The sequence below is a fragment of the Geosmithia morbida genome, assembly GCF_012550715.1.
Source record: "Geosmithia morbida isolate 1262 chromosome Unknown scaffold_5, whole genome shotgun sequence".
Classification (NCBI taxonomy): domain Eukaryota; kingdom Fungi; phylum Ascomycota; class Sordariomycetes; order Hypocreales; family Bionectriaceae; genus Geosmithia; species Geosmithia morbida.
In genome coordinates, this window is record NW_023336192.1 from 1,261,224 (window position 1) to 1,287,908 (window position 26,685).

At 55.7% G+C, this 26,685-nt stretch overlaps 6 protein-coding genes across 6 annotated transcripts; 5 read left to right on the forward strand and 1 right to left on the reverse strand.

The window, feature by feature from the left end:
- Positions 1-10,289: 10,289 nt before the first annotated feature.
- Positions 10,290-12,011, forward strand: GMORB2_6374 (Zn-finger; the record flags this gene model as incomplete). Its single annotated transcript, XM_035468344.1, has 5 exons — positions 10,290-10,364; positions 10,476-10,667; positions 10,755-10,834; positions 10,961-11,351; positions 11,601-12,011. The coding sequence occupies 5 exons, from the start codon at positions 10,290-10,292 to the stop codon at positions 12,009-12,011; spliced, it is 1,149 nt and encodes a 382-aa protein (XP_035322325.1).
- Positions 12,012-15,043: 3,032 nt separating this feature from the next.
- Positions 15,044-16,822, forward strand: GMORB2_6375 (uncharacterized protein; the record flags this gene model as incomplete). Its single annotated transcript, XM_035468345.1, has 2 exons — positions 15,044-16,294; positions 16,382-16,822. The coding sequence occupies 2 exons, from the start codon at positions 15,044-15,046 to the stop codon at positions 16,820-16,822; spliced, it is 1,692 nt and encodes a 563-aa protein (XP_035322326.1).
- Positions 16,823-18,072: 1,250 nt separating this feature from the next.
- GMORB2_6376 (Nucleoside-diphosphate-sugar epimerase) lies at positions 18,073-19,599 on the forward strand (the record flags this gene model as incomplete). Its single annotated transcript, XM_035468346.1, has 3 exons — positions 18,073-18,094; positions 18,374-18,580; positions 18,809-19,599. The coding sequence occupies 3 exons, from the start codon at positions 18,073-18,075 to the stop codon at positions 19,597-19,599; spliced, it is 1,020 nt and encodes a 339-aa protein (XP_035322327.1).
- A 437-nt stretch (positions 19,600-20,036) lies between these two features.
- Positions 20,037-21,314, forward strand: GMORB2_6377 (uncharacterized protein; the record flags this gene model as incomplete). Its single annotated transcript, XM_035468347.1, has 2 exons — positions 20,037-20,839; positions 20,939-21,314. The coding sequence occupies 2 exons, from the start codon at positions 20,037-20,039 to the stop codon at positions 21,312-21,314; spliced, it is 1,179 nt and encodes a 392-aa protein (XP_035322328.1).
- Positions 21,315-23,512: 2,198 nt separating this feature from the next.
- GMORB2_6378 (Short-chain dehydrogenase) lies at positions 23,513-24,684 on the forward strand (the record flags this gene model as incomplete). Its single annotated transcript, XM_035468348.1, has 3 exons — positions 23,513-23,678; positions 23,787-24,117; positions 24,228-24,684. The coding sequence occupies 3 exons, from the start codon at positions 23,513-23,515 to the stop codon at positions 24,682-24,684; spliced, it is 954 nt and encodes a 317-aa protein (XP_035322329.1).
- A 110-nt stretch (positions 24,685-24,794) lies between these two features.
- On the reverse strand, positions 24,795-26,143 carry GMORB2_6379 (origin recognition complex subunit 6; the record flags this gene model as incomplete). Its single annotated transcript, XM_035468349.1, has 2 exons — positions 24,795-25,812; positions 25,962-26,143. The coding sequence occupies 2 exons, from the start codon at positions 26,141-26,143 to the stop codon at positions 24,795-24,797; spliced, it is 1,200 nt and encodes a 399-aa protein (XP_035322330.1).
- Between the last annotated feature and the right edge of the window lie 542 nt (positions 26,144-26,685).

Sequence of the window (26,685 nt, forward strand, 5' to 3'; positions counted from 1 at the left end):
TCTCTTCCGTACTCTTCCTTCCTTTTTCTTCTTCTTTTTTTTTCTCCAGAATATTGTCATCATTATTTTTCCTTTCATCTCCCCCCCCCCCCCCCTCTTCATTCTTCTTCCCTCCCTCTCTTGATTGCTCCTGCCGTGCCGTTTCCTTGGCTCTGTGCTGGTCCCGTTGTACGTACATCGTAATGCCCACACCGTCGCGCGCACCGCACCGCCCGTGGTGTCCGCAAGGAGCTCCGGCACGGTCCGGGAGCTTTGCTCCGTACCTCTCTTCCTCGATCTGGCTTGCCCTTGCCGTGATCGGCAGGACCGGCAGACGATCGGTGAGGAGACGACGGCGACAGAGGAGAACAAGACCACCACCCGCTTGTCCGCGACAGCCTGTCACCGTCACCTTCCATCGCTATGGTTGCATCTCTGATCAGTATGCAGGCTGCATACAACCTTGGCACTCATCGTTGCATCTTCGCCTATCTCTGCCCCGTGCCGTCTCCATTCGGTCAACTTGATTTTGATTTCCCTTCCCTGGCTGTTGGTGCAGAGCACTGGCCAGCCACGCTCCAGCCCACCCCCCCCCTCCTGGCAGGCCGTCCATCACATCTCACTCCCAATGACGGATTGGGAAGTATCCCGATATCGAAACACTACAGCGAGGGGTTGCCACTGATAATTATGAATGGAACAGTGCCCACCCCCTGACCTTGACCACCCGGCAATAACGTCATCATATTTCGCACCATGTGGCGCAGAGCCCCAGCCGCTCCGCTCTTCTGCCATCGAAAAAGTTGGTCAGAAATTGGATGGAGAGGAAGAAGAGAGGAAGAATGTGAGAAGAACCAAAAATAGAAAAAGAGAGAGAGAGAGATAGAAAAGAAGAGATTGGATTGAGAGGATCAGTTTCCCCAAGATTCTCTTCCAAGATAGCATTCTTCAACTGCCTCTCTTGATCGTACCCGTCGACCGCCTAACCATACCACTCCCCCCAATCTTGGCGGTCTTGTCGGTCCAAGCTTCGAGTCGAGCCTGTTGGTGCATGTGCCGAGATCGATTCGGATTCCCCGCCCCTGGTCCATGCTCGCCGATGACCTCCCGTGCTCGCCAACGACATTGGCAACTGTCTTTGCCTCATCCACCAGCGCTGAGTGGCTGCTCGCTAGCGTCCGCCGAGAACTCGACTCGTAGTCTCATACCGAGCACCCGCCGCCGTCGCCGTCAGATCGTCGTCGGTCAGCTCAGGCTGAGACCGTCGCCCCTCCCCATCCCTCCATTGCCTCCCCCTCAATTTCTTCCTCCCTCCTTCCCCGAACGGGAGCACGGCCGCCACCAGATAGGACCGATTCACCTGCGGTCCTCGGCGAAACTCGGCCATCCCAAGCCACCCGACCCGTGTCGCCACTCTGGTCGTGAATCAAATCATCGTCGTCCGTGTAAGCCAGCTACGTGCCATGCTGCTGTGGCGGACGTGAAGGAAAATAGTGTCCGGTAGCCGTGTGGGACAGAGGGGAGAGAAAAAAAATGACACACCAGTACTCCATATCAGACTCTGCCATGGGCCCGTGGCTGACATGCCGTAGACATGGCGTCTGGGGCCAGCTTGGTGCCCTGGTCGACCGGCCCAAACTTCACGTGTCGCATTGCCACATCGTCAACCGGTAGCCCCCCTGCACGACACACACACATACACACACACACGCCACTTCGAGAGAGTGTGTGAGACTGAGACCCAGGTATCATTTTGTAAGAGAGCCTCGAGGTAGCTGACAGCCATGGCGCCCCCGAACATGGTCTCTGTCAGGATATCCCCCCCCGCCGCACCTCAGTTCCTCAACACAACCAGCCGAGAGAGGGGAGAGGTGGTGTCCTCGTGCTCAGCTGATCCATTTTCTGTAATAGACGTGATATGTGACCGTACAGCGAGTCATTGATAGGAGCTGATAGGGATTCAGTGCGTTGATCTCTTGTCCAAATCAGCCTCGTTTCCATCCATTCGAGTGGACGTCTTACCCTGGGCCCGGACTGGCCGTCAATTAGAGACCCGGTGGTCCGTAACAGTAGAGCAAGAGCGTCGAGCTATCGCCTGGCCCCCCCCCCCCTTGTCTCAGATGGAGCAGACCGGATAGTCATCTTGTCTAGCCCCCAAACAGGCCGATGACGGTTGAAGGTCTACGGCTGGGTTGTGCAGTTGGGCGCTGAACGTTGTCATGTCCATCTATTGACCACGAATCTGGCAAGGCCCTTTTCACTGTGATAATCAGTCTTAGACTACAATGAGCGGCATGGCAGATTTTTTTTTTTTTTTTTTTTTTTTTTTTTTTTAAATGTATATATATATATATATATACATATATATTATTTTTTTGTTGGTTTGAATATTCGCTAGCTCTCGGTCGACGGAGCGTAATGTTTGTCGATTTTCTTGACCAGGGTCTGCCTTGCCGTCGGTATTCGAACACGGTGATTGTCCTTCCCCTCTTGTCGAGATCTCGTCGCATCGGTCATGGGTCGTGAGAGGCCGTATGGCTGGCTAATTAGGGCATGTCCGAGTGCTCGTAGGGTGGGGTTGACTCATCGGCTGCTGCTGCTGCTGCTGCAAAGAAAATCTTGGGGACTCTGGCTCATGCACAAGCTTGTATGCGTGTGTATGCGTGTGTGGTTACATTGCATCGCTCTCAACTTTGAGCGTGTCGGGAGATTTGGCGGTCGGCAGTTGTCAGACATTGGGGATATCGGCTCGTCAGCATTGTCGATGAAATTTTCTCGATCAGTTGACTAGTCCCATCGAGCATACGCATCTGGTCCAAATTTGGCCGTGCGACATTGACACAGCGTGAAGCAGCGTGTATGAATCAGTTTCTGCAAGTCGCTGTTCCCCGGCATTCCGCTGCTATCTCGAGAGAAACCTGTGGAGCATAATCTAGACATGTGCAAGGCAGGTCCCCTGTTCTCTTTCCCAGGACCGCTCTTCATGGGTCGAATGCTTGATGACTCCGCCTGCGTAGTAGGTCGACGGCTTTCGTGCCCGATACGCACAAGGAGACATGACTCGGTCGTGGGCCGGCGATAACACAAAGTGCCCTTCCCTGTATCCGTACCCGTACGCAAAAAAAAAAAAAAAAAAAAAAAAGTACATGTATGGCCTCGTGTCGGAGTCGTAAGGCGGGTCTTGTAGGACTACGTACCCGTACCAAGAGCTGGTGGTGGTGAATGGCGTGAGACTGGAGGGGGGGGGGGCGGGGGCGGCCCTGTGGAGATGTGTGACAGGGTTCGTGGGGGGGGGAGGGAACAAGGTAACAAGGTGCCCGTGTGTGCGTGTGTGCGTGTGTGGAGAGAGCTAGAGGTTAGCGGCCACGCAGAGTGATCAAAATATATGTACGAGCACTCTTACCCAAGAGGAGTAAGGGTAGGCAATATCCATGGTCATGGTATGGCACTGGTAGTCAGTCTATCAATGCCAGTCGTCGTGGGCGGTGCGACAGCGAGTAACGAGTACCGTACCGTTTCCAGGCACATGCAGGTGACATGCATAAGGATTAGCCACAGGATCTGATGTGCTGAGATCCAAGTAGGTAGGACATGGCTCCGATCACATCAGATGAGCGTCCCTCCGCCCTTTTTCGAACCGAATAGCACCCAAGCTGTCGGGTTCGAGCAAGGGCATGGACGGTCTGCACCACTTGCCTGGCACACACAGCCGATTTCAGTATGAGTGCTGTGTTCGTCTCCGTCTAAGACTGGTAGCACACGAGGGGATCTCGTTTTCCGTCTCGTGCTTCCCAAGAGTGAAACAGGGGATGAAGGAGATAGAAGGGCGAAGAAGGAGAAAAAGAAAGACAGAGGGAAGCTGGTCCTGGCCATGAGGTGTTGGTGGGGCATACCCTAGTGGCTGTTTCCGTTTCTCTCTAGAATTACCTAGAGGAGTGCGTCGTAAGTAAAACTGAATGTCAAATCAGAGCAACAGCGCGAGCGTGCGAGCAGTGCGACGGACCCGTTACCCGCGCTCCTCTGACGGCTAGGAACTGCGTGTCCAGGGAGGAGTTTCGGAATGGTAGGAAACTGGGTACGAGTGCTGGTGGTTGGAGGGTACGGCGACAGCAGGTAACGAGTGGCTTGACGCTTGTAGACGTACGTGGACGGATAGGGAAGTAAGTCGGAAAAAAGCAAAGAGAGAAAAAGAGAGAGAGAGAGAGAGTGTGTGTGTGTGTGTGTGTGTGTGTGTGAGACAGAATAGCAGAGAGCGGGGAGGAAGACTTGTGGCTCTCTAGACTGCGCCACGAACGTCGTTGGACCCGCGGGCAGGGAGAGAAGGGGAAGGAAGCCAAGCTCGATCTGCTAGCAGCTTAGCAGCCTAGCAGCCTAGCACCAGCTAGCCACCAGGGGGGGGGGGGAGGGGCAGTCGATTCCTGTGGGGCCGGACAAATTGACGGCAGCCCCGAGGGCGGTAGCGGGTAAATGACGATATCCACCCTGGCACCAAGGGTAGGGAACGCCCGGAGTTAGAGGGCCTTAGGCGCGACCGTGGTGGAAATGAGCGGTTGAGATGGGGAGCGGGAGGGCTGGGCCAAGAAATCCGATGATGAAGATGAGACACGGTTTAGATGATCAAAGGATGCGCATTGGATAGCAGGGCACGGCAGGCACGAGTCAACTAGGAAGGCGCCACGGGAGGCCGTTAGTCTAGAAAACAAAACAAGTTACCAAAAAAAAAAAAAAACCAATCTTGACAAATTTCCACGGATAAGGAAGGAGCGACGGGCAGATTCATTACCTCCTTCTCTCTCTCACCTCTATCCTTCCTCTTCGAGGCAACGGCAGGATCCCAGTTGGCTGTGGCGGCTGGGAACGACGACCAAGTAACCGGCGGAGGCGAGATACCTCGCCTCGACGGGAACGTGCTGTACCCTGACAGAGCAGCGTGCCGAGGTACTGATGACACGGCAATTGGCCACTCGCGTATGTCGGCCATGGATTCTACGGAGTTTGGCCGCGATACACGGCCGATGTACCGTCTGTGGTTGCGTGCATAAGAGTCTATTGCTAGCATCAAAAGTAGTACGAAGTAGTACGATGTAGTACGATGTAGTACGATATAGTAGGGACCAATCTGCACGGGAGAGGAGAGAAGGGGGGGCAGGACAACGCCCGACTAATGCAGAATGAAATCGCCATATGAAAATTCCCCCGTAGTGCTTAGCGCACCGCTGCCCAGCGTACAGCCAACGCGTGGATAGTGACCAGGAGGAGGATGCGGATGGTATGGCGACGGCTGTACGTATGAAGCCGTAGTTGGATTACCACGACGTACGTACAGGATTATACATGTACATGTGATACTATCTATGATACTATCTATGATACTATATATGATACTATATATAATACAGTAAGTAGTAGTAGTAGTAGTAGCAGCAGCAGCAGTAGCAGCAGCAGTAGCAGCAGCAGTAGTGCTACACGCGCAGGCATTCCATCGCGGGCTATCATAGCCTGCTGATTACCTCTACACTAGTGCTGTGAGCTGTAATGGTCGACAGTCTCACGAGCGTCGAATACCGGCCGCACAGGATGGGGGGATGGGGGGAGCCACAGGGCAAGGCCCACGAGCACTGCCAGGCACTACCAGCACCGCGTCCCCTGTAGGCTGCGAGCGACCTGCTGGGCTCATGGGCTGCAGAGCTACAGGCGTCGATACGTACCTGGACCCCCCCCCCCCCCCCCCCCCCCCCCGTCTGATCATGCCGGCCGTGCTGGTTGAGCTCGTCCCCACATCTGCTTACCTTATCGGTCAGCCGGACTCCTCCACAGTTGTATTGTACGACGGGGGCAGCTGGGCAGGGCCCGCAGATCTCCCGTTCTCCCGTCTGCTGCTGCTGCAGCGGCGCTGCTGGGGTGGTCGCCTACGGCAGGAGCAGCCATGCCCGGGGCGGGCTCTCTGACGGGGGAGCGGGAGAGCACGGTTACGGGTAGAGCTGGCAGAGGGCTCCCGCCGTGAATGCCATCGGCCTGTACGGTGATGGCTCCCGTCGGCGTCAACCTCGTCACCACCGCTGCATATCCTACACACGGCCGTATGCTGACATGATGGACAGGTGCGGGTAATCACCTGCGAGAAACGTTCACAAGCGGCCCCGGGCCATGCCGGCCGCAAGCCAAGCCCCCCCCTCTCTAGCTCTCTAGACCCCAAGCAACCTCTCGCTCCCCCCCCTCCACTGCGGGCCAGACCACGGGTGCATCGCACCATGACCCTGTTCATCATGGACTGGAGTACCGGAGTACATGTGTTCGTAGGCGTACCTGCCTCCATCGACCACGTAACGTACGGGGGCACTCCGTACCGTTATGAGCATCTCGTAACATTACGAGTACTTCGTAACCTTTGCGAGCATTATTCCGTGGCGGGTAATAGTACATGTGGTACATGCGATGCTATCGGGCTAGGCGTAATTGCTAGTAGTATTATCACTGCTACGAGGATATGTGAGAGTTAGTAGCGCTACTACTCCGTACTCCCAGCCAGTAGCGGGTACTGCGGTACGGCGCCTATCCACACCCACTTCTCGGTCGTCTTGGCTGTACAGGGTACACGAGCTACGGGGCCCGGACTACCAGGATTTTCATCTAGTGCCCGTGTCGCTGGCTCCGTATCTACATGCATGGATACTGATGGTGCGACGACCGGTTCGTGTTGTGATTGTCTTCTTCTTTTCTTTTCTTTCTCTTCTTTCCTTTTTCCCTTCTTCTTCCTCCTCACCTCGACGCTGGTGCGGGTACGAGAGGGAGAGAGGGAGGGAGAGAGAGGGAGTCGGACAGGCTCTGGTAACGGCTGCGGCGTCATGATCCACCGTATCCAGCCATTGCATAGCATTGCAGAGCTTCATGAATCTCCCTTCTCTGGGAAGAGTGTACCCGGTATGGTTGGCTCTAGGTGATGTGCCGAAGACGTTGTCCTGCTCTCAGAGGTAGCCAGCGGCAGTAATATTACTCGTAGTGATGGTAATAATGATAGTAGCAGTAATATTACTCGTAGTAATGGTAATAATGATAGCAGCAGTAGTAGTACCAGTACTCGCAGCAAGTAATGCTGTAGCTATAGCATTGAATATTGTCATCTCTTTACCCGTACGCAGCATGCCCACTAATAATCAAAAAGGCCCTAATCCATCGCCCGCTAGTCTTGCCGTTATATTATTCAGATTGGAAAATCTAATTGTTTTCCTGCAGAGGCTAGAGGGAGTCTTTGTTTCCCTCTTTCCCTCTGCCCATTGTTCCCTACCTTCTTCCACCCTCTCGGTTTCTCCTGCCTCCTCCTCCCCCCTCTCCTTCTTTCTGGCCGCGTATTTTCTTCTTCCTTAGACGTATCCCGTCCTCTCGCCTCGTGTACACGCATACACGCCGCGGTCGACGTCATCATCAACCACATCATGTCCAGCCGGGGGGGGGGGGGGGGGGGGGGGGGGGGGGGGGGCGCGTCTGCAAAACGCATGCAGAGCTCTGACCTTGCACTTCCGCGACTTCACACCTTGGATACCTCGTAGAGTATTACATCGCATCGCATCGCATACATACGCACACGCATACATACTTCCCGTACCACCGTACGCTGCATATGATAATCGGCTCATTACATATATAACCTACTAGTAGTACTATAGCAGCACTACCGGTACAGAGACAACCACAGGTTCCCCGTACAGCACGTACGTGCACAGGTAGTAGTTTCCTCCCTCTGACTGACTGCTCTGTACAGGAACAGTACATCCCATCTTCCCCCCTCGTCCTCGTCCTCGTCCTCGTCCTCCACCTCCTCCACCTCCTCGTCCTTCTTCTTCTCTTCCTCCTCGTCCTCGTCCTCCTCACCCCTCCTCACCCCTACCATTCCCAAACCACGGTCTGCGTCAGGAGTAGCTCGCTCTTGTATCTCGTACCTGTACGCCGTACCTTACCCCGTAAACGGCGCTATCCATCCCATGGGTGTCGCAGCACCGGTGTCCCACGACCGAGACATCACCATCAGCCAATCGCCTTCTGTCGTGTCTTCCCTCCCGTCTGCTGAGACGCATACCTTCGTTTCCTCCTGGCCATCAATATCTGGGTCTCCTCCTCGGTCCTCCCCCTCCTGCTGCCATCTGGCTAGCCCCTCTCCGAGTCCCCCCCCCATTCTCGCGCCCGCACCTCTTGTCTCTTTACAGGCCCAGTTCAGCTACACTCCCCGGCTCATGACTCTCTTATTAGTCTCCCATGTCCCCTGCTGCTGCTGCAGCCCTTTGATCATCCCCCCCCTCCCCCCCCCCTGCAATGATCCGATGTGTTCTGCGGCTCTTCCATGTGCAGACTCGAGTCGCGCTCATTCTGGCCACGATGGTAGTAGTATTAGCAGTCTTACCTACGGGTCAAATCAGATGTCGTACTTCGCATCGTTCTGGTGATGTGCATTCGTACTGCCGTATCGGTTCCTGGACAGACGATTCACCATCCATCTCCGTGCCACACACCCCTCCCCCCCTGCCCCCCGGAGGGGGATCAGCACACGCACGCATACGCATGCTCAATTACATCCATGCACGTTTTTTGGGAACCCGATCCGTCGCTCTCTCTTCTCTCTCTCTCTCTCTCTCTGTGTGTGTGTGTGTAAACTGTCGCTCATCGGAAGAGTGTGTAGACAGAAAGCAGATCAACGAGAAGAACAGGGTGGCATCTGACCGGTACGGGGAGAAGGGGGAGGGGAAGGGGGAGGGGGGCAGGAAGGAGACCACTCTGGCCCTACCCGTCTAGGTTCCCTTCTCCCCGTTCTAGGTCTTCCGTCCTAGTCCCCGCCTGCTAGGTCTCCATCCCGCTGCTTCTCGCACCGGCGGCGCCGGCAAGTCATCAGCTCAACTTCCTCCTCTCTCTGTCCCGGTGCGATGTAGCCCTCAACCTATGGGAGTCGATAGCGACGTGCCACTTGTCCTGGCTGGTAGCCACAGACTAGATCGTGTCGATACCTTGGTAGCAATACTCCGTAGGCCTGTACGGGCCGACCTATGCTCTGCTCTCTCGTCCGAGGAAGAGACAAGGCTTGTCCTGGTCTGCTCTGCTCTGCTCCCTCCCACCCCTCCAGAGACTTCCCGACTTTCCCATGCAACTCCACTCTCGCCCACGACTCAACTCACACAGACAGACACGGCCGTCCCTTGGTAGAGACCATGCTCCCGTCCGGTCTCCTCCCTGCATCTATGTAAGATGTACGTACATCTACCTCTCTCGCCATCATTTCTCACCTCTCAAGTACCTTTCTCGGTAGGAGAGCGAGAGGAGCCATCCATGACCGATGCTGTTGAATTGCAGCTGTATTGTATATCTCCTCCGAGTAGCTACCGTATATCCATGTATGTGTGTATGTATGGAGTAGTAGTAGCGAGACTCCAGTCTGCATTTTCTTGTCTTCTTTCGAAACCGTAGCACTCATAGACGACCCGAGTCTTGGCCGGACCCTCTCCCCGCCCTTTCTCCCTTGCCTCCCATCTCCCACTCGACAGTTAGTCGCCCCGGTCTCAAAGAGCTCGAAAGAGAGACCAGGGACTTGTCTCTGTTTTTTTTTCTTTTCTTTTTCCTGCCTTTTCTTCTTCTTTTTTTTTTTTCCTTTTTTGTTACTGCTCTTTCTTTCTTTTTTTTTTCCATGACTCGAACAGATAACCCTTCCGTTTGTTGCCCATTCACTTTGTCCCCATTCTCAAAAAAAAAAAAAAAAAAAACCCCGATCGTGTCGTCCAGTTCGACCTGGATAATGTCCCGAGACCTGTTGTCCTTTTACTACTAGTATCCCTCCTCTCCCCTCTCTCCCCAACCACCACACCCCCGATCCCTCTCATCATTCTTCCTCCTCTCTCCAATTACTACCCTTTCATGTTTCGAAATCTTTCGACATCAACCGTCGATCCGTGTGTCTCTACCTGGGAACCCCCCTCAGCAAATCCACAACGACGACGAGACACAGTTTCTTCGCCACTACACACGCAAGTCTCTGAACGTATATACACCTCGACTCGCCCTCACACATAAGAGTAAACATATGAGCCTCCCGATATAGAAGACAAGACTTCTTCCCCAACCACCAGGACCGACTCACTACCCACCCCTCTCTTGAGTGTCTACGGCCTCCTACTCAGCTGCCAGCCCGTCAACTGTAACCTGTGGGAAGCAAGTTGATATATAACGAGTCACCTCGCCATCCAGAGCCTCTCGAGATCATCACCCATCCCAAGAGGAATATAGCACCGCACAGACGCATCCGGCGACCCCAAACACCGACAATCGGCACCATGGAGCTCCTGGAACTTGTCGAAAACGAGCCGACCTCGCGACCTTTTCGCTGTGACTGGGAATCCTGTACCAAGGTATGTTCACTGTTCACCTGCAGACAAGGATCGTCCATTGTTCGCATCCTGGCGTCGGCTGCCTCTCCTTCCTCCGCCCCTTCCATACCCCAAAGCTCACACGTCCGGTAGAGCTTCAACCGCAAGTCGGATCTCCAGAGACACTACAGGATCCACACCAATGAGCGCCCCTATCACTGCCCGTTTCCCCGGTGCGGCAAGAGCTTCATCCAGCAGAGCGCCTTGACGGTTCACAACCGCACCCACACCGGCGAGAAGCCCCATGTCTGCAGCGAAGTCGGCTGTGGCAAGAGCTTTTCCGACGTACGTGACATCACATCCCACCGTCTTCCCTCCCGACCTCGTGTGTGGTCAAGATATGTGCCCTAACTTGTACTGTGCTACGTACAGTCATCCAGTCTTGCCCGCCACCGTAGGATTCACACGGGCAAGAGGCCATACAAGTGCAACAAGAACGGTTGCCTCAAGAGGTGAGTCGCTACCGGAGTCTAGATGTGAAGAGAAGAGTAGAGAGAAGAGTAGAGAGAAGAGAATAAGAGGAGAGGAGGGGGCGTGGCTGAGGCTGGGTAGAGCTGACATCGACTGAATATCCGCAGCTTCTGCCGCAAGACAACCATGATCAAGCACCAGAGGCGCGCGCACCAGCCAGGCTCTTCACCTGCCGGCGACGTTGCCGAGCCGTACGACATGGACTCGGACTACGTGGAGTCGTCACCGCACACGCCCTACCACCAGCCCAACGCGGGACTGGCATGGTCACTACCGGTAGACCAGCAGGGGCTGTCGGCAGGCTCGGACTCGGCCACGCCCGTCCCGGACCTCTCCCAGAGCGAGAGCGACTACTCCCAGGCGGGCATCTACCGCCGTCGCTCGACCGTGTCGCAGGTCAGCAGCATGGTCGGCGGCCTCGACATGACGACGCCCACCGATCAGCCGCAGCCGCACTCTTCGACGATGAGCGTCTACTCCTCGTCGCAGGAGAGTCCCGTCATGACCAAGACACCAGCCTACGTTCCCTCTGAGGATGACGACGAGTCGACCATGGCCTCTTCCTCCGTCCCGCGCACCACGACGACGTCGACGACAACAGCAGCAGCAGCAGAAACAACAGCGGCGGCGGCGGCGGCGGCAGTAGCAGCAGCAGTAGCGCCGTACTACATGGCGCCGTCGCACGACCGCCCCTCCCATGTCGACATGCCCTACGCCGTTCACGAGATCCACATACCGGACGAGCAGCCGTCTCCCCACTTCGTCGTCAACCCTTGCTCCGCCGCCTCCTTCTACGACCCGGCACCGCCGGCCCCCATCCCCGCGGCGGCGGCGGCGGCCACCCCCATGGTTCATCACCACCACCACTACGCCGCGACCCAGCCCCATGCCCAGCACGACATGGCCTTCAACAGCAACCCCCGGCATCACCATGCCATCCACCAACACGCCGCATCGGCCGTCTACCAGACTGCGCAGGCCGCAACGACGGGAGACATGCCCCTCTGGACCGACTACCATGCTCCCATGGAGATGACGACCATCGGACACATGCCGGCTTTCGGGGCAGCCGCCATGTTTGGCATCTACATGGAGCCCAAGCTCGACTTTGACGACCCGTCTATGCAGCTTCCCAGTGCTCGACTCGACTGCCTTTGATACCTCTCAATCTCCCAACACATGCATATATACCACACCAAATCCCCCCCCCCCCCCCCCCAAAAAAAAAAAAAAAGAAGTTGCTCATTCTTTTTCCTCCTTCTGCTTTACGTTTAAATTGGTCGGCTTTTTGATTACTTCTTTGTTTCTGCGCTGTCCTTTTTTTTTTGACGTCTATATGCTGGATACCACCAACTACACAGCCCTCTGGCAGGAGTTTGGATGCAAAACTGATATTATACCCTTGGGTACTGACAGGGTCGATGCTGATGTTGAAGTGAAGAAGCCCTGTTTGTCCTTACTGGGAGGCTTTTTTGATTATTCTCTTTTCTTCTTCGGTTTTTCTTGAATTTCGATTTTGATTTTGTGTATGGCTCTTACACATACGCTATGTAACCCTTATGACGACACCAAAAAAAAGCCCTGGATGAGTTTGTTTTAGAGAGAGGTTTTTTTTTTCTGTTCAATGGGTTGGCTATCTGCTCTTTTTTTTTTTCCTGTCTGGACCGAATGATCGTGTCCCTGATTGTTTTTGAGGAGGGGAAACGAACAGATGAGGTACGTGATTCTGATGGAATGATATCTGGAGGCTTTTTTTCTCTCTGTCTTTTTGTCTTTTTCTTTTTTCTTTGCAGAGTTTTATCTTCTTCTTGTTATTCAATGGATTATTTTCACGGAGGAGGAGGTGGATCGAAGCACGAACATGAATATACGAAGACGCATAGGAGAGGAGGAGAGGAGAAGAAGGGAGGTTAGGAGCACAGAGGACGACGGTACGGAGTTACAATACGAGACCATCTCTTCCCCAACTCTCGATGTCTCTTTTTCGATCATCGTCTCCCCTTTTTTCGATCTAGAAGGTGACCATTCTTCTTTCTATGAGTACTCGTGATCTCAAAAAAGGTCAGGTTGGTGGATTCAGATTCACCGCTCGATCGCTTGACCGTTTCCTTTTCCCCTTTCCCCCTTTCCTTCTTATTATAGAGAGAAAAGAGAGAAAATTTTGAGGGAACGGCCATGTCTTGCCAACGCATGCATATGTACCCGGGGAGAAATAGTAACGTATATATATATAAAAGAGACGAGATGGGTAATAGTATATGTACATGTATGGGGTATGAGTACACTACTACTAATACCGTACTAGTCAGTAGCCGGCCAGTTGTTCGAACTGCATGCATACTATGATGCATAAGGCACTCGCTAGCATTCTATATGTTGGGAACATCTTCCTTTGCATCATAAGGAACAAGCCGGGCGATAGGGACGATCTCTACTGCTTACATAGCCACTCACCAACACAACGAGTCATGATGTACAGACACACACGCGCGCACAAGCTCTGCCACCACGATGCTGTGACCGGAAACGATGAGAGAAGCGATCTTCTGCTCCGGAAAGCATCATCCTAAACCGGCAGCGGTGTTTCATGCTCCGTCACGCATAGCGGACCTTCTACTCGCATGGACGGGTCAGGATGTGAGGAGGGGAGATGAGAAGATGATGGACTGCGAGTTACCATCTCGTCAGACGTCACCGCTTCAGGTGAACCGTCCGATTTTCAGCAGTATTGGATAACCGAGTACGGATTCTGGACTTTTACCTGCTTAATCGCCGGGGTGGGCAGAAGATGCAGTCTCCTTCGATGCTGACCGAATACTCGCACATATGTACATCTGTAGTATTACTAATCAATAACAGTACAGCAAAGTGCAAGGCTTCGAGCAAGTGACGGGCGATGTCGGCCGGATATATAGCGGAACCGGAACATCCCCTAACGCCGTGATGACTAAGGAACGTTGGGGGAGGGGGGGGGGGCCAAAGAGAGGGAAGGAAGGAAAAAAAAAAGGCCACTCACTCCTGATGACGCCGCTCGTAAGGCATTGGCTAGCTTGGTCATCCGTCATTCATCATCGTCTTCAATCCGTTCTCTTTGTCCCACAAACCGTCGATTCATCATCAGCCCATCTCCTCCCCGCCCTTCTGCTCTTCTTTACTCCCTCTTCATCTAGGCCCGACGCTCCTTTACACCATGTGCTAGGAACGGCAGATCTGCTGCCGCTACAGCGTGTATACTAATACTACCATAACCAAGCTGTACGAGTACATCCCGTCTACTCCAACCAAAAGGTCGGCAATTCCAAGACTTTCTACGCTCGCCGCCTCCGCCCCCTCTCACTCCCTCCCCACAATCCCCTGCGGCTTATCCATATCGCGTGACCGAGACTCTTCTTCCTTTGGCATCTTCCCATCCCGTCATCAACCACACACCCACATTTAATTTCTCGAGAGTGGTAGAGAGGAGAAAAAAACAACTGGTGTGGTGCTGATGATGATTGCAAAGGCGCCTTGGCTGCCTGTGAGTATTTTTTTTTCTCTCTCTCGTCCCCTACTTCCTCCTCCCCCCCCCCCCCCCCCCCTCCAGCGTTTCAGTATGCAGTATGGAATTGTTGACGACATCTGATGCATGCTGCCAGATCATGGTGCCTGCGTCGCATATGGGCCGCCTCGGCTTGATGAGCGCGAGGCCGGCTTTCGCTGCTCGACAATTCCTCCAGCATGCGCCGATGCTCGTGCCGACGACGCGACTCCTCCGGCCCTTTGCCAGCCAGGCTGCAGCCGCGCCCCGGCTGGGTCACCTGCGCTTCCTGACGACAAACCCTACTCGATTCCCGGCTGCTCGTACGAACAAGATGAACAACGGCGCGGCCGCTCTGGCCATGGGCCAGAGGGCTTACTACGGCATGATCAACGGTGTCCCGCGCAACCAGCTCGCCACCAGCGAGGCCAATGCCAACAGGGACCCCACCAACGCCAACCTCCAGAACGCATTCTACAGCCTGCTCCTGCGCGCCAACATGCCTGGCATCATCGTGTCGCGGCACCAGTCTGGCCGCTTCGCCTCCAACGCTGCTACGGATGACATCTACGGCAAGGCTCTCGCCTCGATGGGCGGCGCCGCCAACGTGCCCGGCACCTTCTCGGGCCAGTCCTCCTTCGACCCGGCCATCGGAAACGCTCTCGGCCACGGCATGGGCGGCGGCGACGCCTCCAGGGGCGTCAAGGGCAAGCCCGTGCACGTGGTTGTCGAGGAGTCGACCGCCTCCCTCGTCTTCCGCTGGTTCAAGTTCCTGGCCTCGTTTGTCGTCTTCACCTGGCTGTGCTTCTCTGCCGTCACCATCCTGATCGAGGTCCTCAGCTCCTTCCGCCGCCCGGGCACGGCCAAGAACGACTCCGAGGTGACGTCGGAGAAGCAGACTGCCCGCTTCACCGACGTGCACGGCTGCGGGGAGGCCAAGGACGAGCTCCAGGAGGTGGTCGAGTTCCTGCGTCACCCCGAGGAGTTCTCCGACCTCGGTGCCAAGCTGCCCAAGGGTGTCCTCCTGGTCGGCCCTCCCGGCACCGGAAAGACGCTGCTCGCGCGCGCCGTGGCCGGCGAGGCCGGCGTCCCCTTCTTCTACATGTCCGGTAGCGAGTTCGACGAGATCTTCGTGGGCGTCGGCGCCAAGCGCGTCCGTGACCTGTTCAGCAACGCCAAGTCCAAGTCCCCGGCCATCATCTTCATCGACGAGCTCGACGCCATAGGCGGCAAGCGCAACCCCCGCGACCAGGCGCACGCGAAGCAGACGCTCAACCAGCTGCTCACCGAGCTCGACGGCTTCGACCAGGACGCCCGCATCGTCGTCATCGCCGCCACCAACACGCCCGACATGCTCGACAAGGCCCTCGTCCGGCCGGGCCGCTTCGACCGCCACGTCAACGTCGACCTGCCGGACGTGCGCGGCCGCATCGACATCCTCAGGCACCACGCCAAGAAGCTCAAGCTGTCCCCCGACGTGGACATCGAGGCCATCGCCGCCCGGTCCCCCGGACAGTCCGGCGCCGAGCTGGAGAACATGCTCAACGTGGCCGCGCTGAGGGCCAGCAGGGCCAGGGCGTCCGTCATCTCCAAGGCGGACATCGAGTGGGCCTTTGACCGCGTCACCATGGGATCGGAGAGGCGGTCGATGGTGATCACGGAGAAGGAGAAGGAGATGACGGCCTACCACGAGGCCGGCCACGCGCTGGTCCAGCTCTTCGACAAGGAGAGCTCGTCCAGGCTGTACAAGGTGACGATCCTGCCCAAGGGTCCGTCGCTGGGCCACACGGCCTTCGTGCCCCAGATGGACAAGTACTCGCACACGGCTTCGGAGTACATGTCCAACATCCGCGTCGCTCTCGGTGGGAAGATGGCGGAGGAGCTGCAGTACGGAGACGACAAGGTGACGAGCGGCGTGTCATCGGTAAGCATCGTCCCGCCCCTCCCCTCATCTCGGCTGTCGGAGGGAGACGGTGAAGGGAACGGACAGGAGCTGACGAGTGATGGATAGGACCTGGAGAATGCCACGGACCTGTGCTTCGCCATGGTAGCCAAGTTCGGCATGTCCAACATCCTGGGCCCGGTCGAGTACGGGAAGCGATACGAGCACCTCAGCTCGGACACGCGATTCAAGATCGAGACGGAGGTGATGACCACGCTGAAGAAGTCGTACGGCGACGTCAAGGAGCTGCTGACGGTCAAGAGGAAGGAGCTCGACCTGCTCGCCCAGGCGCTGGTCAAGTACGAGACGCTCGACAAGGCCGAGGTAGAGAAGGTGATACGCGGAGAGCCGCTGCCGGATCGTCCGGTCTCGCCTCCCGGCCCGATGTTCATACCCATCCCGGCCGACTCCCCCGTGGATCCGTTGGGGACCGGCGTGCCGCAGCCGCAGGGTGAGACGGACGCGCCGCCCCCGGTGGCTGCCGGGTCGTCGGGACGTATGGACGGTTGAGGTGAGATGTGGGGGGGGGGAGGGGGGAAGAAGAAGAAGCAAGAAGAAAAGAAAAAAAAGAAAAAAACAGGGTGTAAGAGGGTTGAAGAAGCGATGGATGGGGAGGATGGAAGTCAGAGGCAATGTGGAGCCTCTTCTTCTTCTTCTCTTCTCTTCCTCTCTCCTTCTTCTGAATCTTCGCTCCGTGTATAGATGGATAGAAGAAGAGGAGAGAGAGAGGAAGGGGAAAGGGGGGGGGGGGGGGGGGGGGGGCGCGCGTTGAGAGCCCAACAATACACTGTACATGATATCGGAGGGGGTTGCAGATGATGCTCCCTCAACTACTACAACTATTTACTATTACTACGGACTAGTACTGTCACACACTCTTGTGGGAATTTTTTTTTTCCTATCATCTCGTCGGTCTGATGGTTTTCTGGTTTGACGGGTTTTGCTTGAACGATTCTTGTTCAGACTTCGTTTCTGAAACATTGTGTGACCAGTCGAGGCCCTCGTGTGTGTGCCTCCCCTTGTATGGAAACCCTGAAGGTGATGGCTGGTCGTCACTTTTAGGCTACTTTTAGGCTACTTTTAGGCTACAAGGGCTACAAGGGCTACAAGATTTTACCTGTGCATTACAAGATCAGATCAAGGTCAGATCAAGGTCGGATCAAGGTCGGATCAGGGTCAGATCAGAAAAAGACTTTGTGGAGCAGAAAAGAAGAGAAGAAGAAGAGAAGGAGGAGGAGGAGGAGGAGGAAAAGCAGGGGAAAGAGGGGCAAGACAAGACATGATGGGCGGGGAAAGGGGGAACGAGTTACGATGATGAGGGGTGAGGGGCAAGCGCGCGCGCGCGTGTGTGTGTGTGTTATCAGGGTGGGACAAGGGAAAAAAAAATTGTATTTATATTTTATTTCATATTATTATATTATTATATTATTACAGATTTATGTATGTGACGTGACGTAGGCGTGCAATGACATTATATCGATGATCCTTCTCTCTCCTAGACTCTCTCTCTCTCTCTCTCTCTCTCTCCTTCTTTCTTTCCCCTCTCTTCTCTTCTCCCCTCTCTTCTCTTGTTAGGCCCTTTTTCTCTCTCTCCATTGGACCCTATTTCCTTCCTTTTTTTTTCTCTCTCTTCAACCTCTTTCTTCCACCTTCCCTTCCCCACCCCACGCTGCGTGGCTCGATTTTATTTACTTTTTTTTTGGAGAATATATACATTTATATACGCTCATATACAGTTGTATAGTACATACATACTCAACATGGCCAAGGTACTCTTGACTGGTGAGTTTTTTTTTTCTTTTTTTTCTTTCTTTCTCTTTTTTTCTTCCCCATCTTCTTCTGCTAATATCACCCATGTCATCATCATATAGGTGGCTCAGGATTCATTGCCGGCAAGTTTCTTGTTTCTTCTTCTTTCTTTCCCTCTTCACTTGAATCTTGAATTATTGCATCATCCTCTCCACCACCCCCGAATGGACGACACATCGGAGGAAGGAAGAGGGAGTGGGCAGAGAGCTAACATGAACGACGCGGACCAAAACCAAAACAAAAAAAAAACAGCCCATTGTCTCGATCAGCTCCTTGAAAAGAATTACAGCGTCATAACGACTGTACGAAACGAGGAGAAGGCCCAGAAGATTCGAGATGCATACAAATCCCTCGGTGACCGTCTGAAGGTGGTCATCGTGCCCGATCTGGCCAAGGAAGACGCCTTTGATGATGTCGTCGCTCAGAATCCCGACATTGACTCTGTCCTTCACACTGCCAGTCCATTTCACTACAAATGGAGTTGAGTTTTTTTCTCTTTTTTACACCCCCCCCCCCCCCCCCCCCCCCTTTTTTTTTTTTTTCTTCCTTCTTTCTCTCCTTCTCTCTTCTTCTTTCTTCTTCCCTCTCCCAACTCATCTCCCCCCAACGTGCAATGTCCACCCAGATCCAGATAGACGAAAAGATATCTACCGACTGACTTTTCTTTCTCTCTCTCGTAACCTGAAGCCGACCCTATCAAGGAGCTCGTCGACCCAGCCGTGAAAGGCACGACCGGCATCCTCCGCGCGGTGAACAGGTGGGCCCCCAACGTCCGTCGCGTGGTGATCACGTCCTCCTTCGCGTCCATCCTAGACGAGGCACACCTCCACGACCCGGACACCACCTTCACCGAGGCGTCGTGGAACCCGGACACCATCCGGGACGTGGGCCGCTCCCCCGCCACGGCGTACCGCGTCAGCAAGACCCTCGCCGAGCGATCGGCCTGGGACTTCGTCTCCGCCTCCCGAGGTGCCCCGTCGGGGGCGGAGGGGGGGTCGGGACCGGCCAGCTTCGACCTCGTCACCATCTGCCCCCCCCTCGTCCTCGGTCCGGTCGTGGACCACCTCGTCTCCCTGGAGAGCGTCAACACCTCCAACGAGAGGGTCGTCGACCTCCTCCGCGGCCGGTGGAGGCATTCCATCCCCTCGCAGGGCCCCGTGTCCCTCTGGGTCGACGTCCGCGACGTCGCGCGCGCCCACGTCCGCGCCCTGGAGATCCCCGAGGCCGGCGGGAAGCGCCTCTTCACCACGGCCAGGTACTTCTCCAACAGCGAGATCGCCGCCATCGTCCGCAACGGCTTCCCCGAGTACGCCGACAAGGTGCCCGGCCCGGAGGTCCAGGGCGGTGAGAGGCCGGAGCCCCATAACACCTTTGCCTTTGACGTCTCCTTCACAGATCGTCTGCTGGGTATAAGGTGGATCGATCTCGAGACCAGTGTGAAGGATCTTGTCAAGACTTTCAAGGCTCATGGGCTGTGAAATGCCTTTTTTTCCCCCCTCTCTTTTTCTTTTTCTTTTTGCTCCGTGAAGAGATGAAGCATAAGAATAGGCACCATCAGCTGAACCTCGAGAAAGGATTCGATATGCACAAGAGAAATTCACTGGGACAATTCAATATAGAGAGAGCGAAAGAGAAGAAAGAACAAAATCGGCGAGTAGATTACCATCAGCATTACTACCTGGTCTTGTTTTTTTTTTTCTTTTTTTAAACCCCCTCCCCCCCCCAAAAAAAAAAAAAAAACTTTGCTATACAGAGATAACCCATGTCCCAATACCATCACGTACACGTATCAAAACGTTCCCGTCCTCCCCGTCTCATGCTACGTATCCCACACTTCCGAGGTCAACGTAAACCGGCTACACTGAACTCTCCCATTCAATACCTCCCCCCTAGGCTCTCCAGGTCCCTCTCCCCCATGACCGGACTGTCCATCCCCGCCTCCCTGGATCTTTTCAGGGATGCGCTCGGCCCGCCCCCACCTCCAACCCCGTCCGAGGGTCCCCAGCTGTTCCAGCGGCCGCTCTCCGCAGGACTGCCGTATCGCACCGTCAGCTCGCACAGGTCGCGTGACTCGGGAGGTAGGTCTTTCGTGTCCGGTCTGGTGGCTGCTCCTATCGCTCTACCGTCGCCGCGAGCTCCGGCCACACGAGGCGGTGGCGAAGACGCCGGCGCCGACGCCGACGCGGCTACGGCCGGGGCAGCTGCGGCCAAGCCTGTGGTGGACGGCCTGGATGGTAGAGCGCGCGTAGGCGGTGGTCCTGGGCTGGGTATGTCGGCCGGCCGCCACAGCCAAGGTCGGGCGGCGACGCTGCGATCGCCGATGCTGGCCGGGGAATGGAACGATGCCGTGCAGTCTGTGAGGGGGGGGCTCGACTCCGGGGGCCGGCCAGGCGGGTCCATCAGAGTCTTCTTGTTCTTCTCCTGCTTTCGCGTCCGGTCCTGGCTCTGGTTCCCGGTCTTCTGCGTCGACTGGGTGGCCAGCGACACAGACGATGGCGGTCCGCTGATGTCAGACGACATGGGCAGCATTCGCCTCTCCTTGAGCAGAGGGGGTGGCGATAGCGGTGATGGCGGCGATGGCGGCGACGGCGGCGATGGCGGCGAGATGGGGTCCAGGAAGGGCGCTCCTCCTGTCCCGCAGAAGACAAGGGGTGTGGGGGAGTTGGGACGAGACGGGGTTCGGGAGCTGCTTCTCTTGATCAACCGTCGTCTACCCCTGTAGGTCCTGTCCGAGCCACCAGATCTTGCGTAGTACCGGCGGCGTGTAAGGCAGAATATTGCCAGGGAGATGGCGGCGACGCCGGCGATGACTGACAGGGCAATCGCCACCTGCATGGCCGTGCCGATGTCGTGGGAGAGGGAGCCGTTGCTGCCGGATGACGGTGGCGACGACGGCGACGACGAGCTCTCATCTTTGCTCTCGATCCTCAGTCCCGTCTCGTATAGCGAGGGACTCTGTCTTGACGGGTGCTGCGTCGACGCATTTACCAAGGCTATACTCCTTGTTGTGAGTGCCTTCACCGCCATCGGCGTTCGTGATATGGTAGGGCTGGACGATGGCCGCGACTCGCCGTTTTGTTGCAAGCTCGTCTGCTGTTGCTCTACCTCGCTCAGACCACCGTCCCTCCCGTCCTTTGCCGGCACATTGCAGTTGTATGGTGGCTTTGGTGGTCCCGGGTCGAACAGTGAATAGTTTCCGACACTGTCAAAGATTTCTGTCAGCCGGATGAGCTGTACACAATTTGAAGAGCATGGCATGGAATCTTACTTTTGACAAGTATTGATGATCCACTCGACGTTGGCTAGTACCCCAGCATGGTGTCAGTCACATGAAGCTACACGGGAAAGCTGGAATACCATACGATCTTCTTCTTTGCTGTCCAGGTGATCCACCCCGCAGAGCTGGGCTTCACAGCAGTAGAGATTCCACAAAGGATCGAGCGTGGCTTCGTCTCCGAAAGGGATATCCGAGGCCAGAAAGTCGCAGACCCGCTCGAATGACCCCTGCTTCTTGACAAGGCTCTCGAGGAACCGTTCTTGACAGTCGGAAATGCAGGCTGGAGCGTCGGTGACAGCCTTCGTGATGAACCCCCAAGGCCTCTTTGCATCTTGACGTCCATCCTCCATTCCCCTCTTCATCCTGTCTTCTCTTCACCTCTTCCGTCAAAGGCGTCGCAGCGGCGAGGTTGGCCCGGCCGGGGAGATATGACACAGGGTAGAGATGAGGAAAAGTCGCCCCTCAGATCGGACCCGAGACTCGGGGCTTTGACGGCACCCAATCAGGGGAAGAAAGTTTTCTTGCGAGATGAAATCGGAGGGGAGAGCCACAAGTATATAAAGGATGCCAACGTGTTGCTGGTGACCTATTTCCCAAAGAGGAACGTAAAGACGGTGAGGGAAAGATCGCCAGCCTTACAGTTTAGACCGAGAAAATACGGGGCAATGGCTCGGCTGCCGCCTGGCCTATGGACAATCTTATGAGCATCTAGGATAAGAGGAGCTGCCATCCAAAGATATGAACAACCCGTAGGCTACGCTGACGTTTGGCGTCGGCCGCGGGAGGTGGACAGATAGTGAACACCCCCCCCCGGCGTACCATGGCAACAAGGTCGCCGACCACGAAACGAGACGAGGAAGACAGATTTCGAGCGGCCGCCCGGGGGAAGAGGAGAAACGAAATGGCCATGATAAGTCGAGGCGAGTCGAGACGAGAATGCTGTTGTGAAACTGCCATCGCACGCGAAAGAATCCAGGCTCGAATCCGAATGTGTGTGGTGATACAGACTGCGCGCCGTCACAATTGAGCTTGCTGCGGTGTTCCGCCTCTTACCGACTCTGTTGGGCGGAAATGATGACACGATACGAGGGTTGTGATCTGCATGATTTTCCTTGCAGGGGATTCCATGGTACATATCTGTACAGCGTAATAGGCTAGTCGTTCTGACTCGTAGCGAGGTGAATATTATATCATATCATTTCTTGACCCTTCGACGTACTGAGCACTATCGACCCTTGACGGAAGAACTATGTCGTGCAACTCACTCATGGCTTCTCAGTCTCTTCCTCAACGTGGCGTACAATAGCTCCAGTACATGGCTCTATCCATCCGCGTTGTCTCAAGGCAATACGAGGGGGGGAGCGGTGTGGTCGGCTGGGGAAGACTGCTCTGATTGTCGTGATAGTCGCGATAGTCGCCGGAGCGTAGCCATCCCCGTCATCGTCCTCGTCCCACGCAGCCACCTGTAGACCGTTATGCACGTGGCTGACGACCAAGCTCGTGGACCTAGAGACGTTGTACCAAGCGGAAAAAGCCATGTGCGTTCGACGAACTACCAAGTATCTTAGAGATGAAGATGCCAATGTACCAATCGTGTACGGTCTCGTATTCTCCACGATCGCGAGGTGGCTGCCTCTTAACTAAAAATACATCTGAACACAGGATGTTGTGTATGGTGTGAGTCTCTGTGAGATGGGGAGAAGATGTAGATGAGAGGAGAGAGTGGGAGGCTCTTACCGTCGTAGTAGTAATACGTGTTGCCAGTGTCGAGGCTATTATTACCAGTTCCAGTCTGGTGATGAATGAGGTGAATGGGATGAATGGTGGTAGATTGTTAACAGTTACATTCATTCACCCGGGATGATGTGATGATGTAAGTACCTGTCCATCCATCCCTACCTCAACCGAGGTAGGAGCAACCCCCACCGCAGCTTCCCCGGATTTCAACTCATTACAGCATCGCGCATACGAGTGTCGACCTACCGTTCCCTCACTACTTTCGAATATCCTGTCTTCTTCTACTCCTTTTATTTTCTTGCTTCTGTCAGCCTGGAACACATCTATAAATATCCTTGCATTGAATTACGGTCCATCCGGTCTCACCTTTTGTAGCCATGTCCGACCAAGCACAGCGTCGTATCCAGGCTGTCGGCCAGCATCTCGAGGGTGGCGGAGGCAGCTCATCATCATCATCATCATCATCATCGTTGCCTCCGATCAAGAAGGTGGCAGCCGGTTCGAGGACGCTTCGAGTCAAGGACAAGATAGCCATCATTACAGGTGAGTCTATGCATTCTGTTCGTATACTTTTCTTAATTGCTTCCCGGAAACATGATTAACTGTATCTCACCCTCTCTTTCTCTCTTTTTTTTTTTTTAAAAAAAAAAGGCACCAACTCCCCTATGGGAATCGGCCGGGCCACAGCCCACCAGTATGCCGAGTCTGGCGCCAAGGCCATATACCTGTGCGACTTTGACGACTCGTACCTGGACGACCACAAGAAAGAGTTGAACGAGGCCTACCCGTCCGTCGAGGTCCACACGCGCCAGCTGGACGCGGCCGACGACGTCAAGGTCAAGGCTGTGGTGGACGAGGCCGTGCGGCAGTACGGCAGGCTGGACGTCTACTTTGCCAATGCTGGCATCGTAGGGCCGCCCCTCAAGTTTGACCAAATCTCCAGTGAGGAATTTATGGAGATCATGAGGGTCAACGCGCTCAGGTACAGTATTCTCCCCCTCCCCTCTCCCCCTCCCTCCTTCTTTTCGTTCTTTCTTCTTTCCTTCCTCCTCACCTTCCTCCCACCCATCGCATCTGACATGCTGTATGCAGCGTCTTCGTGGCAGCCAAGCATGCAGCCCCGGCCATGCAGAAGACGTCTCCGTCTAAACCTCAGTCGGGAGGTTCCATCATCGGCACGGCGTCAGTGGCCGGACTACGCTCTAATGCTGGGAGCACACCCTACTCGGCATCCAAGGCGGCCGTCATATCCCTGGCCCAGACGGTGGCCTACCAGCTGGTTGGGACAGGCGTGCGTGTCAATGCCATCTGCCCGGGGCTCATCGAGACGGGCATGACGGAGACCGTCTACAGCGCTGCCAGGGCCCGCGGGACGGAAAGGAAGATTGGCCAGCTCAATCCGGCGCGGAGAGGTGGCCACGCAGACGAGATCGCCCGCGTGGCGCTCTTCCTCGGCAGCGACGAGAGCAGCTACGTCAATGGGCAGGCCTGGGCCGTCGACGGCGGGTTGAGCGCCGGTCACCCGTACGTGCCTGGAAAGCTTGCCTAGTAGTGACAAGCTTGCATGAACATACAGAGCACGCGTATGCATATGCACATATATACATGTACCGTTCCATAATAGTACAGAGTGTTCTAAACCTGCCACCGTCGACGAACTCAGCGGCTGTCCACTTCCATGGCGTTGCCGTCCACCACCGTCACAGGAGTCATCCTGGCGAGTAAATCTGCCCTCCAGCTCTGGTACCGCGCTTTCCGCGCTGCACTGAGATAGTCGTACTTGTCCTGGAGCATCGTGTCTGCCCTCCGGACGCGTATGGGTCCGGCCAGATCCGCATCTTCACCATGCTCGCCCTCGTCCTTGCCATCCCAGCCCTTGGCCTCGACCACGTCGTCTATGGCGGTCCACCAATCGCCCAGCCACCCACGCTGCTCCACCGTGGCCACGGCGGCATTGAAGTCGCGCGGCTTGAGATCAGCCCAGCCGGCCCACCACCCAGCGTCACCATCATCGTCGCCGGCGTCATCCTGCCCCGCAAACGCAGAGGCAGACGTGGGCGTGGGCGTGGGCACCGTGACGGCCCTGCGCGCCCTGGCGAGCAGGGAGATGATCTCCCTCCTCTGGTTCAGCGACGGCTGGCCACGCGTGACCTCCTTCCCGGCCAGGGCGGCCCTCGCCCGCGCGACGGACCAGTAGAGGACGGCGGCAAAGAGGGCAGCGTAGTTGCCGCGCACCCAGTCATCCTTCGTCTCGCGCCCGCCAGGCACGGTGATGGCCTCCATGCCCGCCACCACGGTCAACGCCAGCTTCGGCCGGCCCGTCTCGGCGCACGCGAACCTCGCCACGGGCCGCACCCAGGGCCGCACGGTAGCCGTCACCGCCGCCGATCTCCTGCTCCTCCTGGCGCCGGTGGGCGTGGTCGACGGGGCGTCGCCGGTGCGGAACTGTGCCAGGCTCTGCTCCGCCGTCGGCGTCGCCCTCGACGGCATGGGGCGGTCGTCGGCCGCAGCAGCAGCGCGGGACGTAGGCGTCCGTGTGCGCAGGGATCGTGTGCGCGTGGGCGTCGAGGTCGGCGAGGGAATCACGCGGTCCAGATGGTTGTATAGACGCTTGTATATACGAGGGGGGATGGGCGGTCGTGGTTGGATCGGAGGGAGGTCCAGGGAGGTTTTGAGGCTGGAACTTTCTGGTCAGTGTCTTTCCTTGTTCTTCTTCTTCGGACCTGTCCGCCCCCCCCTGCCAGAAAGGAAGAGAGAGAGGGGGAGAGAGAGAGAGAGAGTAAGTGTGTGTGTGTGTGTGTGTGTGTGTGTGTATGAACAACTCACCGATCACAGGCTAGGTTGGCGCACGCATATAGCCGTGCCACCTCTTCTTCTGCCTTGAGGTTGCCGGCCTTGAAACGCGACTGTGAGACTAGAGAGCTGGCGAGCTCGACGAGAGAAGGCGGCAGATCCGAGCCGTAGGCCGGCATCAGCGAGAAGAGGGCCTGCTCGAGTTGCCTGCTCATTTTTTCTTCTCGTGGCTTGGAAGAGGGATGATGCTGAGTGTTTTGGTGACGATGATGGTGATGATGGAATCACGCGTTGTTAGCGGCGCGTCGCCAAAAAAATGTGAGACGGTTCAGTTTCGCGTGCGACAGGGCAAGAGGATGTCAAGGAATTGAGTCTGCCTCCCCTTTTTTTCTTCCTCTTCTTGGAAGACAGAGTTTCGAACTTATAAGGGGACGAATTCAAGCAAGGTAAAATAAAATAAAAAAGAAGAAGAAAATGGTGCTAAATTGGTCTTTTCTAGAGGCGGGAATGGGAATGAGACAGAGGTTTAGAGACCGGGACGCTTGCATATTGTCTCGGATGCAGAGCAATAATGATGTGTGGTCAAGAAGTGACGTCTGCGGAATTCAATAAATGCAATCATCTTTCGAACCTCTTCTCTCCCTCTCTCGCTTTCTCTCTGTGCCTCTGCATAACCTTTTCTGATCAATTCTCGTTTTTCAATTTTATTTCCTTTTCTTCACTTTTGCCCTGTTCTTTGTTTCATCCCTCCTCCTCC